The 14014-nt window shown below is 41.3% G+C and overlaps 1 protein-coding gene across 2 annotated transcripts in view; it reads right to left on the reverse strand.

Moving 5' to 3' along the window:
- The window catches only part of SLC17A8 (solute carrier family 17 member 8), a 46866-nt gene extending 33587 nt beyond the window's left edge, over positions 1-13279 (reverse strand). For both annotated transcript variants that reach the window (XM_077772178.1, XM_077772177.1), the window contains exon 1: positions 13179-13279. In XM_077772178.1, coding sequence (XP_077628304.1) covers positions 13179-13279 — 101 coding nt within the window. The remainder of the gene's footprint in view (positions 1-13178) is intronic.
- Positions 13280-14014: the final 735 nt, after the last annotated feature.

Raw genomic sequence — 14014 nt, forward strand, 5'->3', positions numbered from 1 at the left:
AGAATAGACTGAAACACAGAATAATTTACCCACCAATCCATAGAGAATATGAGCTTGGAAACTTCTTCTTTTTTTTTTTTTTTAATAGTTTATTGTCAAATTAGTTTCCACATAACACTCAGTGCTCATCCCCACAAGTGTCCTCCTCCATGCCCATCCCCCCCTCCCCCCACATCCATCAGTCCTCAGTTTTTGTCAGCATTCAAGAGTCTCTCATGGTTTGCCTCTCTCCCTTTCCCCCACCATTTCCGCCCTTCTTCTCCCCCTTGTTCCTCCGTCAAGTTCCTCCTAATCCTCCTATACGTGCAAACATATGATATTTGTCCTTCTCTGCCTGACTTATTTCGCTCAGCATAACACCCTCAAGGTCCATCCATGTTGCTACACATGGCCAGATTTCATTGTTTCTCATTGCCATGTAGTATTCCATGGTATAGATAAACCACATCTTCTTGATCCATTCATCTGTTGATGGACACTTAGGCTCTTTCCATGTTTTAGCTATTGTGGAGAGTGCTGCTATGAACATTGGGGTACATGTGCTCCTATGCATCAGCATTTCTGTATCCCTTGGGTAAATTCCTAGCAGTGCTATTGCTGGGTCATAGGGGAGTTCTATTGTTAGTTTCCTGAGGAACCTCCACACTGTTTTCCAGAGGGGCTGTACCAGTTTACATTCCCACCAACAGTGTAGGAGGGTGCCCGTTTCTCCACATCCTCGCCAGCATCTAGAGTTCTCTGATTTGCTCATTTTAGCCACTCTGACTGGCGTGAGGTGGTATCTCAGTGTGGTTTTGATTTGTATTTCCCTGATGAGGAGGGATGCTGAACATCGTTTCATGTGTCTGTTGGCCATCTGGATGTCCTCTTTGGAGAAGTGTCTGTTCATATCTTCTGCCCATTTCTTCACTGGGTTGTTTGTGTTTTGGGCGTGTAGTTTGATGAGTTCCTTATATATTCTGGATATTAACCCTTTATCTGATATGTCATTTGCAACTATCTTTTCCCATTCCGTTGGTTGCCTATTAATTTTCTGGGTTGTTGAGCTTGGAAACTTCTTAATTCTCCAGAAAAATCAGGTCTAAAGTATATGTATAGAGAAACAAATATACTAGATTCAGTTCAATTCAATTCACCAATATTTATTCAGTGAGTACGGTGTGTCCGGCACTGTGCCAATTGTTGGGGAACAATAAAGAATGTGACGTGACTTCTGCTCTCCTTCAGCTCTTAAGCTGATGAGGATGAAAGACACATAACAAGGAGCTATACTTACTGGATGATGCAGGTTTTATTGAAATCAAAGTGAAGAGCAATGATAAAACAAGCGAAGGAACTTTCAATTTTAACTGAGCTCAGAGTGGTATCTTAATGAATGTGTGTGCACGCTGAAGTAACCACAAGAGACCTTCAACAACCTCTCAGTGTACTATGTACTTAACTGCATTTATGTTGATGCATTCTACCTTTTCTTCAGTAATTCCATGCTTCTACCCAAGGCCAGCCAGATCTCACACCCTCTCATCTACTCAAGGATATTGTTCCAGAAGTTCCCACTCCAATACTTCAATTATTTTCTCCTCTCTACTAGAGCATTCCTGTTGTCTACAAATGCACTCTTATTTCTCCCACCTTAAAAATTAAAATAAAAACAATTTCTCCTCCAGCCACCCCCCCATTTCTCATCTTCTTTTATTTTTATTTTTATTTTTTAATTTTAATTTTTAATTTTTAACTATTTAAAAAATTTTTAATGTTTTATTTATTTCTGAGAGAGAGACCGCATGAGCAGGGGAGGGTCAGAGAGAGAGAGGGAGATACAGAATCTGAAACAAGCTCCAGGCTCTGAGCTAGCTGTCAGCACAGAGCCTGATGCAGGGCTCAAACCCACGAACCGCGAGATCGTGACCTGAGCCAAAGTCGGACACCCAACCGACTGAGCCACCCAGGCGCCCCTCATCTTCTTTTTTAAGAAAAATTGAAAGTCACTGTCTCAATTCCCCTCCTCCCATTCTGTGTTGGAACCACTCCAACCAGGTACCCTCTAACCTGTCCAAGAAAATTGCTCTTCTTAAGGTCAACAATGCCTTGGCTCATTCCAATGGTCCTCAATCTTTGGTCCCCATGTAATCAGTCTATCACCAGCACTTAACACAACTGATCACTCTCTCCCCTTTATTTTCTCCCAGGAAACCACACTCATGTGCTCTTCCTCTTAATTCTCTGACCACTCTCTCTGCTTTGTCTCTTAGGCTGTCTCCCTACTTCCTTGACCTGTAAACACTGGGATGCCCAGGACTCAGCCAACAGATCTCTTTTGTTTTCTATGGACACTCTATAGGTGACCTTATTCCATCTGTGGGCTTTAGATACAATGCATACATTGAAAAATCTCAATTTTCATATATAGACTTATTTGACATCTTCTTGGATGCATAATCAACATCTCAAACTTAACATATCCAAACTGAGTTTTTCTAAAAAAATTAATTCCTGAGATCTTTCCCATCCCAAGAAATGATAATTTTGTTCCACTGGTTGCTCAGGCAAAAGTCTTGAAGCCATCCTGAATGCTTCATTTCTTCTCCACCCCACATCCAATCCAGGAGTCAGTGTGACTTAGCTTGAATATTTACACTTCCACTTACTTAGCTGTGTGACTTTGGCCTAGTTAACATGTCTGGGCTTCAGTTTCTTCATCTGTAACCTAAGGATTATGAAAATAGTTTCTTCTTCGTGGGGTTCCATTCAGGATTGTCCTAAGTGGATTATTATGTTTAGACCATTTAGAATAGAACTTAACACATGTAAAAACTCAATATATACCAGCTACTTATATTACATTAATCCTCACAAACATTTAATGAGTCCATTCTGCTAGGCTCATCCTTGATGACAGGTATTGCCATTTATATTGATGTCTAAGAGTCATAGGACTACTTATAATGTGCAGCCTCAATGGTCTCCATGAATTTCTGGAATCAGAACACATATAATTTGAATAGCATGGAAAACTAATGCTTTAATTTTGACAGACCATTACAATAGTACTCTTAGTATTTGCTAAAACAGGGATAATATACAGCCACACTAATATTTGTATAAAGCAAATTCAGTTCTCTCTCCCCACATTTTCATATCATAATTTCATTATGGATAAAATGGCTCAGTGAGACATAGGAAACCTAATACTTCCATTTGGCACAAATGTAACTATAGTCCAGAAAGCAAGAGTGGGTTGGCCAAGCCCACACAGCCAGAAGAGGGTAGAGGCAGGGTGGAAAAGGCTTTCTCCTAACGATCAGGTCTCCTGGTTCCCTCTCATGGATGTTCCCAGCTTGCCAGGCTATGTTTTGCCTCAGTGATCTTTCTGAGTCACCTTGTCATCTACATTCCACTACTTCGTAGCCCTTGACCCAGGCACCTTGGACAACCCAGTAGAGGAAAGTAAGAGAGTGGACTCTGAAATGAAAGAAATTGAATACTATTTCTCCCAGGTGCTAGCTCTGTGACTTTGGCAAAGCTACGTGAGGACTCTAAGCCACAATATGTTGGCATTAGTTTGCCAGGGCTGCCATAACAAAGTACCACACAGTGAGTGGCTCAAACAACAAAACTTTATTTTTTCACAGTTCTGGAGGCCAGAAATCCAAGATCAAGCTGTTGGCAGGATTGGTTTTTCCTAAGGCCTCTCTCCTTGGCCTGCAGATGGCTGTCTCCACATCACCTTCCCTCTGCATATCTGTGCCCAGATTTCCTCTTCATATAACAATACCAGTCATTTGGATTAGGACCCACCCTAAAGACCACATTTTAACTTAATTACCTCTTTGTTTGTTTGTTTAATCTTTGTATTCTTTTGTTTTATCTCTGAATTCTTTTATTTATTCTTTCATTAAGCTTTTCTTTTTAACTCCAGTATAGTTAACATACAGTGTCATATTAGTTTCAAGTGTACAATATGGTGATTCAACAATTCTATATATTACTCAGGGCTCATCAAGTTAAGTGTATGCTTAATCCCCTTCACCCATTCCCCCTCCCCAACTCCCCTCTGGTAACCATCAGTTTGTTCTCTGTAGTTAAGAGTCTCTCTCTTTTTAATTAACTTTTTTTTGTTTACTTTTTGATTTACATCCAAGTTAGTTAGCATATAGTGCAATAATGATTTTTTAATTACCTCTATAAAGAACTTATCTCCAAATACAGTCATATTCTCTATGGGGGTACTGGGGTTATGACTTCCACATATGAATTTGGGTGGAACACAATTCAGTCCATAACAACCCCCATCGCTTAAATGGGCTAATGATCATAGCTATCTCATAGGGTTGTTTTAGTGATTAAATGATATGATATGCACAAAAATTATTTAGTGCAGTGCCTGGTACATAAAAGAGCTTTCTATTACTAAATGGTAAGCACCCCTATTATTGCTATTAATAAAATTGTTACAAGCTAGAAGTTTAGCATCTCTCTATAATCAGGCAGATGCTTTGGATGAAGAGTAACACAGACTAACATTTTCAGGCACCATATAGTCTTGAGGAGCTTAATTAAAAACAACCCCAGATGCTATGCTCTGAATACACTGGGATTTTGGCTGGAGGACTACCTTCCCACGGACTGCTCCCCGCCTAACACTAGACACAGCAGAGATAGGAGGCAGGCCTTTTCTTGCAAGAGGCAGGACTCCTCTGATGGGCAACTGACTCCAGGACTCCTCATTGGTCTTGCAAAATTTCCTAGTACTGGGGTGTAGTCTGAGACTCTTTCTTCCAAAATCCTTCCTTTTCCCCTACACAGATAGCATCACAGTCCAAATGCTCTCCCAGGCCCCCTCAGCTCTTTCCCCATTTTCCCTCAATGAATCTGTTCTTGTCCTAGCATCTCCTTCTTGGATACGTGAACCAACACAAGCATTCTCTGTGTGCATGATGCCATCTTGGATATCCTGAGACTTTCCAGAGAGAAAACACAATAGTATGGAGGACAAAGAGAAAGGAAAGAGGAGTGTGATAAAGAGGAAGATACACCCCAAGGAAAGAAGTATGGGATCCCCAAATAGGAGGACCGATAGCTGCCTCACCTCAAGCCACCTTTTATAGCACTGCCCTGAGTTGGAGATAGGATACGGGGAGCAGTGGAAAGGAGGCCTGGGCCCTGAGTCCCAGTTTCCCTTGCCTGAAGTACTAGCAGAGCCACCAGACTTCAAGCTACCATGGACCAGACACAAACATGGATCACCCACTAGAGGGACCTCCTGAATTGTTTGTTCATCCTTTGCACAACCTGTTTGTGGCAGGAGGGGCCCCATCTGTATCAAATGAAAGCAGGTTGGGGCCTCAGGGTCAGATCTGAGCTGTTTTAAAAAACAGTTAAATAGTGGAACAAAGATTTATTCACCCCTGCCCAGAAAAAAGTTTGCTTGCCTGTTTTTCTAAAGAGGATTGGGGTCATAAGAATAAGAAAAGGGGACTTCTGTCTTCAGAAATGGAGGGATTTAGTTATCCTAAAGAGATGTTTATCGTATTAGGTTTTTTGGTGTTTGTCTGCACTTGGTCTATAAGATCAAAGAGTCTTCATTCTTGCCAGGGTAACATCTGTCTTGATGTTTCTCCAAATACAGAGAGCTGCCCTCTGTGGGCAGCTGGCTTCTTACACAGTAGAAGAGCATAAGCCCAGTGTTCACAGACACAATTGTCCAATGAATAGCTCAGCCCCAAGAGTCTAACTGTTTACTTACTTAAAATTCGAATGTACCCAGTACTTATGAAACAGGTTTGGTTTGCTCTGGTCTGGTAGGCAGTAAGGTCAACATTTGGAGCACAAAGCAAGCAGAACTTACAGATCAGTTTATGGCTTTTTAATCCATTCACTTGCTCACTTATGGTAAGTATTTTTTTTTAATGTTAGGTTTTTGGGAAAGAGAGAGACAGAATGTGAGCAGAGGAGGGGCAGAGAGACAGAGACACAGAATCATAAGCAGGCTCCAGGCTCTGAGCTGTCAGCAAGGACCCCAGCCTAACTCACAAACCACGAAATCATGACCTGAACCAACATTGGACCCTTAACCAACTGAGCCACCCAGTGCCCCATGAAATGATAACTTTCATAAAAGGGAGGAGGGACTTAAAATCTGACTCCCAGAGCTAGTTTGGGATTTGAAATAGGATCTCATGAGTGTGGCTCTCAGGACATCAGATTCAAAAAGATCTCAAAAAAAAAAGTACCTGGTCAACTCCTACCCAATCAACAATGTCATAGTGCCTGTATTTCTGTAGTTCTTCAAATTAATATCTTCCAGTAGACTATAAGCTCAAAGTCGGGAGCCAAGTATCCCTAGCACCTAGCACAATTCTTCAAATTTTAAAGTGTTAACTTGTTTTTATTTTCCTCCAGGTAATTTCAACATTTCCTGTCCCTTCATTGAAGCAGAGAGTCAGTGCTTATTACCTAAACAGGACATGGTAAGATGAATCATAAGAAAAATAAAAAAGTCTTGGTCTCTATGGCTTTTTTTATTCCAAAAGCCTAAGCTATAGGTGACAAACTGACAGCTCAAAGGCCAGTCTGGCTCAAAGACAGGCTTTGGGTGTATGGTTTGATGTGTGTGTGTGTGGCTTTTTAGAATTTGGATTAATTTCTAGAGTTTACAAATCAGGAGAGCACTTCCAAATAAAAACAAAATATATGTTCAAATCTTAACCTCCAGTGTCTGTGAATATGACTTTATTTAGCAAAAGAGTCTTTGTAGATGTAATCAAGTTAAGATGAGGTCATATTGGATCAGAGTGGGCCCTTATCTGATGACTAGTGTCCCTCTAAAAATAGAGGAATTAGAATATAGACACAGAAACTCTGGGAAGAAAGTCATGTGACTACAGATGCAGAGACTGGAGTGATGTGTGCCTATAAGTCAAGGAATGCCAATTCCAGCAGCCTCCAGAAGCGAGGCAGAGACAAAGATAAATCCTCCTTCAGAGCCTTCAGAGAGAGCGTGGTCCTGCCAACACCTTGATTTTGGACTTCTGGCCTCCAGAATGGTAAGAGAATAAATAAATGCAAGCCATTCAGTTTGTGGTACTTTGTTATAGCAGCCTTAAGAAAAATTAATGCAAGGGGCATTCTCCTATGAGACAAGATTTAACATATTAACATACTGGCAAAGGCCGGAAGAAATAGTTCTAACAAGATGCCAAGAAGAGTCTGACAATTTCTCTCTCTCTATTTTAAAATAATTGTGTACTAATTTCTAGTCATTATTGTACTGTGGGCAGAGATTGGCCACTCTCAAGTTTTTAAAAAAAAATAACTCAAGAGTTTCTTGTGGGTCAGTAATTGAGCAGAGCACATTGTTGAAGTCGATTTGACAATCAGTGACTTCTGACTTTCAATTTGACCATGAGTGAATTAACCCTTTGAATAAGAGCCTAAAGACAGGGACCAAGAGAAGTCAGGTCATGGTTTATAAGCATGTCCAACACCATTCCTCTTGCCATTCAGATTCATTTCAAGGAGAGAACAACCAAGGCCATAAGAATATTCTTCTTTGGGTTCAGGGACCCACTTTCTCTCCTTTCCTTCTTTGTCCGATAAACCTAAATTATATACCTATTTCATTTTTTAGTGCCTGTTACAATGACTACTGAATTTATTTGGCCCATATAGTTGAATTAGTGAGGATTAAATTAGCTAAAATGTTGAGATCTGTTATTGGAATATAAAGATTTATGACATTTTCAATGTCAATCATAATCTTCAATAAATAGGTGTCCCTTTAAATCTTTTGTTTTTTAATCTGCTGTAAACATTATGGCAGATTATAGAGAAAGGGACCAAAGACTCAAAAAAGGAGCTGTGCTATATGCATTTACTAGATAAGGCAGAAAACCCACAAGCTGACTATATTCCTCAGAAAGCTGGAGGAACCACACTCCATTTATCAAGGCAATAAGGAATGCAGGGTAATAAGGCCACCAGCACCAGTGAACCTGTCTGCAGTGGCTGTCCTAGGCAGACCCCATCTGACAGCAGAGGATGCTGGTCCAGAACCGGGCTCCCCGTGGCAGTCAGAACACTAGAATCTGGGAGTAGCAGAGGCCAATGGCAGCACTTCAAGATCAGAGAGAAGGATAGCAAGGTCAGAATGGTGTTTGAGGAAACTGACTCACAGCAACTGACAGACTTGAGGTTGAACACAGAGGATGGACACAAGAGTGTAAGATGTTTGGGCTGCTCGTGAACATACATCACAGACCTTCCCCTTGGAAAGAGGAATTAAAAGGTCAATGGACGGCTGGCTTGGCTGGTGGGTATTAGCCAGTTTCTGCTCTCAGCCACCCAGTTCCAGAGCAGCGGCATGTGGAGTGGCCATGGTAGCAGAGCTGGAGACTGTGCTTGGGATCCCACTCACCAAGACTGACATGGCTACCACTGCTGTCAGCAACAAAACCAACGCTGGGTCCCTGCTATGGCAAAATCCCTGAGGAGAAACCAGCCTCTTGGTGGCAGATTGTTTACATCAGACTCCTTCCTTCTTGGAAAGGGTAGCAATTCATCTTGACTGGGTAGGGCTGACATATATTCCATATATGAGCCTGCAAGTCTTGGCCAGCATCATTATCTGAGGAGTCACAGAATCCTGATTAGCCAAGGTGAAATCCCACATAACATCACCTAAGACCAAGATACCCAATTCATGGCAAAGGAAATACAGCAGGAGGCACATAACAATGGCATCCACTGGACCTACCACGAGCTGCAGCATGCAGAAGCCGGTAGCCTGCCTGATCTGAGGAGGCTTCTTAAAGATGCCCACTGAGGCATCAGCTCAGAGAAGAATCCCTGTGAGGATAGAGCACCATCCTTCAGGATGCAGTATGTTCCATAAACCAACAGTTATTGTCATAGTGCTGTGTCGCCGGTAGGTAGAATACACTGGTCTGAGAAACAAGGGATAGAAGTAGAAGTAGCCCACTTACCATCATTTCCAGTAACCCACTTCTGAATATCTTATTTCGTTAACTTTAGACCCAGTGGGTCTAGGAGTTCTGATGCCCAAGGAAGAATTCTTCCACTTGGGAATACAATGAAAATCCCACTAAATATAGCTATAACTGCTGCCCAGTCATGTTGGTGTCCTCATGTCAAGACCAAAAGGCAAGGCCAGGGGTCATCTTGATAGAAGGGCTGCTGGTCCTGAACTGGTCCTGATCCTCAGCAGGGAAACCCACAGTCAATGACTGACTGATGCAGAGACATAAAAGACTGACTCCTTTGCTTAATGGGACAACTCGGTGCCAGTTATCCCCAGATCCTCCCACTGTGCTCCGGCCCCTGTGCAGTACCTAATATCACATCTTTGCTTGGTGTTCTCCTTTAGTATCCTGCTTTACTGCCTCCCAACTTCCCCCTCAATAAATCATATCCAAGACTCTCCAAATCCCTGTCTCAGGCTCCGCTTTTAGAGAACTCTAGCTAAGATAGAAGTGGAGCAAAATAAACCAGGGAAAAGAAACAGGGAATGGGTGGGAAGAAGAAGGGAAGGGGGCTTTATCTTGAAATAGGAAGGTTAGGAAAGTCTTCCCTGGGAAGGTAACCTTTGACAAGAGATGTGAACATGGGGAAATAAACCATCAGGCTGCTAGAGAGAAAAGCTTTCCGGGTGAAAAAGATAGGGTGCATCATCTGGCACAGGAATGGGTCTGGGGAGCTCCAATAAGAGTGCAGAGTATGGCTGGAGTGGGGTGAGGCAGGGAAAGAAGGCCAGAGATGTCAGATTTCTCAAGTTCCCAAAGATCACGTAGGGCCTTGAATGCCATTGAAAAGATGCTTGCTTTAACTCTGAAAGAGGTAGGAAACCGTGAGGAGGTTTTGAGCAGGGGAGAGATGTGATCTGACTTTGCTTTACTAGAACTACCCTGGCTGCAAAAGTGGAAGCCAGGCTGCCTGAGTTTCTGCAGGCAGAAAGTAAATGACGGTCACAGCAATTAGAACCCCAGGCCCAACTGACCTCAGAACCTGTTCTCATGTACTTGTATTTGTCAGTGGAGCACACAGTGCATGTCTGGCACATATGTTGAAATCACACGCACTGAATGCTGAGGATGGACACAACACACAGAGACTGGCTCCATCTCTTTAAAGGGAAAATATAAACATTTATAATGAGACTAGGCACCCCTTCAGTTTCCCTTGGGGGAAGTCTTCAATACTACATACTACAACTGATTAGGAGAAAAGCCCATACTTGCCATAAGATCCAGAGGTTGCTGGCTACACTGTGGTCCAAGTGAATCCCTAAGCCTAAATGAGTCATTAAGTTGAAAGTCAGTAAGTGAGAAGAACAAAGACACTTAGTTAAAGAGGTTACATAGTGTAATGAGTGAGAATGGTGGGCATAGAATGTCTGGTCTGAAACCCAGCTCTGCCACTTACAGGCTGTGTGACCTTGGACAACTTACTTAACCTCACTGTGCCTCAGCTTTCACATCTGTAAAATGGTTAACTGTAATATCCCCTACCCCTTAGGATTTAATAGAAGTAAATGAGTTTACAGTGCCTGGAGCATATAATGTTTGCCATTATCATTTTATTATACATAAACAATTAGAGGACACCCATATGTCATGTAAGTTGAATAAATCTACATGTCAATTTCTAGATATTAACTCCCAAATTTAATGCCTTCTATGTCATCTGTTCCAATACTGGACTAAAAATGAATGTATTCTTTCTTCCTATGCTTCTGAAATATTGTTGTACTTTTAGCTGATTAAATTGTTCAGCTGCTTTTTATCAATGACTCTTCCCCAGGAAGGCTAATAATGCCTGACTGTAATCAGCCCCATGTGTGAACTTCAAATGCTTCTCTATGCATTTGACACTTCCCTGACCGTGAGGAATGCTCAGTAATTAAAAGGCACCCCAAGAATTCCATTTAGATGATGATTTCAATATCAGATATTACAAGACATCAGTGAGTTACACTGCTTGATAAGTTAGGAAGTCAGAGTTTCTAACTTCCAAATGTTCTTGTTCCTTACAAAGCAGAAAACAGTTTTTTTCTGATTTTTTTTCCATTGGATTCTGCCAACTGGTTTTAGGTGAAAAATTAGCAAGGGGAGGGAGTGTTCATTATATACCAGACTCTGGGCAAGGCCCTTTACATATAAATATCTCACAGACAAGGTCAACACCAAGTGTGTGGCAGAGTTGGTCTCACTGGAGGAGCCCTAATTCTAGAGCTTTGCTCAAACACAGCTAGAGTTTAGGGTAAACTTGGCTTGCTGGCCAATTAATGCCTTTTTTTTTTTTTTACCATCCTCTGCCAATAACTTCTTTCTAGAATCACTGAAAGACAGGGTTCTAGTTTGGCTCTGTCTTTTCTCAAGTCATTCTCCAGTCAAGACAACAGTGATAACATCTGCATGCATTTTAGTGCATTTCACATCTTTAGCCCTGGGTTAGACATTTTTCTACTGTGTCATGATTCAGTTCCAAGGAAACCGTTCAGAGTCTCAAACACATAGTTCCATTGAGGGTTGAGGTCACACAACTTGGAAATTATAAATTTTGTTCTATTCCTAAGCAAACCAATCTGGCAAACAAAAGGATCTTCAAATGGATCATCCAATCAAACATAGCAAAACCATCTCTTACAATAAGTCTCTTACCAAAGAAAGTGATTAAACTTCAAAAAAGCAATTCAACTTAACACTGAAAGGAAAATTCCTAAGTACTTCCTTGTCACATATTTTGTAAACTAAGGCACAGAGTCTGGTAATTATAATGGTGATTGTAGTCCACTCTGGCTTTTACCCCTGACTTTGTCAGATTTCTTTCTCATTAGACTTGAATGTGCCAATCAAGAAACCGTGCCTTCCTTTTTCATTTTTAATCAAATGAACACCACCGCAGTAAGATGGAAGTTACCTGGGGAATGTGCAACACAGGATAAAACATTCTTCAAAGAAAAGGTCATTACAATCATTTGCTATGTTTGGTTGGTTTATCCTGCTGTCAGATAGGTTTTTATCTATACACAGTAATTCAGTGTAGGTCTAAATGAAACCTTTTGTTTTTAACTTTTAAATTCATGACAGGGTGAGCCCAGTTCTCTTACTAGGAAAGCTCATCAAGACTGATGCAGTGGAAAATTTCACACTGACAGGAGCCTCTGTGTTATAAAATGCAAGGAATAGAATGCATTTCTGTGTGCCTAGAAATAGTCCTTTGAATGCTAAATTTTTTTCATTTAAGAAATAACATATACAAGTTACAAGGAGATGCCAGATGGCATTTCACTCATTGGGATTAGAAATAATCATTCAAACATATAAAAATCTTATCAGGAGTATTTTTCACGTTTATTTATGTCAGAAGGATTAAAGAAGTTGTCTTACCTTGTACATAAGGACTGCTTATTAATTCATCTATATAACCTAGAAAGGCATTTACTATGTCTATAAAAAAATCACAAATTAAAATGTCACATCAGTTCATTCATTTGTGGCACACTCTCCTAATAATAATGTATTTTACTTTAAAAAAGATTTAATTTTTTTGGTTTGAACAAAAACATTCACTTTAATGATAGTACTTAATATTTTCCCACTGTAACCATGTAAGGTTTTTTGACTTAAATACTAATTTTTAAAGATACTTTGTTCAAACTATTGTGTAACTATTCTTTTCTTTCAAAACCACACAATCAGCAACCACTGTATATAGTTTATATAACAAGCTAAACACATACCTAATTATCATTTATAGTGCAAAATTCCTAAAAAATTAATTTCAACTAAAAGCATACAATATAAAGTGATTCCTGATTTTGTAATTAACATGAAATATTATTTCCCAATATCTCTTCCAATTGAATGCCAAACACACAATAGGCAATATCACCATCTCCGGTAAGTACCAATACTGCCATATAAGCAGAACGCCTATCTAGGTATTTTCCTAATTCAACCTTATACTTTTCGATGCATCTTTTTTTTTCCCCTCCAGATATAGTGTGTCGGAGCTGGAAGGAGCTCCAGAAGCCATCTAATTTGACCTACCCACTCCTTTTTCAAAATGTAGCTTTTAAAACATGAAGCAAAGTGTCTCAAACACTGGCAATGTGAAACTACTCACAAATAAACCTAAAGTTTGCATTCAAACTTTACCTTTGTAAAATCCCCAATGAATCTCCCACGGCGTTCTTCACTCTTTCCTTTCCAGGTTTCAAATTTTTTTCTTTGAAGGTATCAAATGCTTTAAAAGGCATTTTGAATAGGTATAGGAGGACTCCAAGCACTAAGAGTCAAGTCTCAGAAACTGTCATGCTTTCTCATTTCCAGCATGGGAACCACTCTGCTTCCCTCGATGAACACCCTGAAGTCAGTTCTCATGGAGGTAACTACTTAAAATCAAAAAGGAGATGAAACCCAGCCCAGATCTTTCAAGAGGAGACAAACCACGCTCCCCCACCACTCCCCCCCTCAAAAGAGGCCAAGTAGTGTCTGGCTGGGAATTCAGTCCCTTGAAAGCTACAAGCTCAGCAGCAGCCTGTGGCGCTGTCTCCGGCAGCCACTCTCAGGCTGAGCGCAGCCTCACTCCCTCCCTGGGGCTGCATCTGGAGAAGCTGAAGTGGGTTCCAGCCCACGAGGTGTCCTGAGACCAGCGACAGAAACTGCAGCCTTTCTCCAACCCCTCCTGCTGCCTCTGACCACATCCCCCTCCTGCCTCACTCAGCCCGTGACTCTCACAGAGTGATCCTTTCCAAGGTGATGCTATAGTAACCGGCACAATACCTGCCCCTCAGCCGCTGGGGCTTATTAATGGGCTCTCAGCCAGAGCAGACACCCAGGGTGGAGTGTATGAAGCATTTACAAGTCCTCTGCTTCTCTGAGGTCTGGCCTTAGAGACAGGCTCTCAGCCACCACATGATGCCTTTTATGCCCCTCGTGGGAGCCATGAAACAGTTTTTCAGCCAGACACTAGCAGGGATGTGGTCCTCGGA

This window comes from Crocuta crocuta, unplaced genomic scaffold (assembly GCF_008692635.1).
Source record: "Crocuta crocuta isolate KB4526 unplaced genomic scaffold, BGI_CrCroc_1.0 scaffold216, whole genome shotgun sequence".
In the NCBI taxonomy this organism is placed as follows: domain Eukaryota; kingdom Metazoa; phylum Chordata; class Mammalia; order Carnivora; family Hyaenidae; genus Crocuta; species Crocuta crocuta.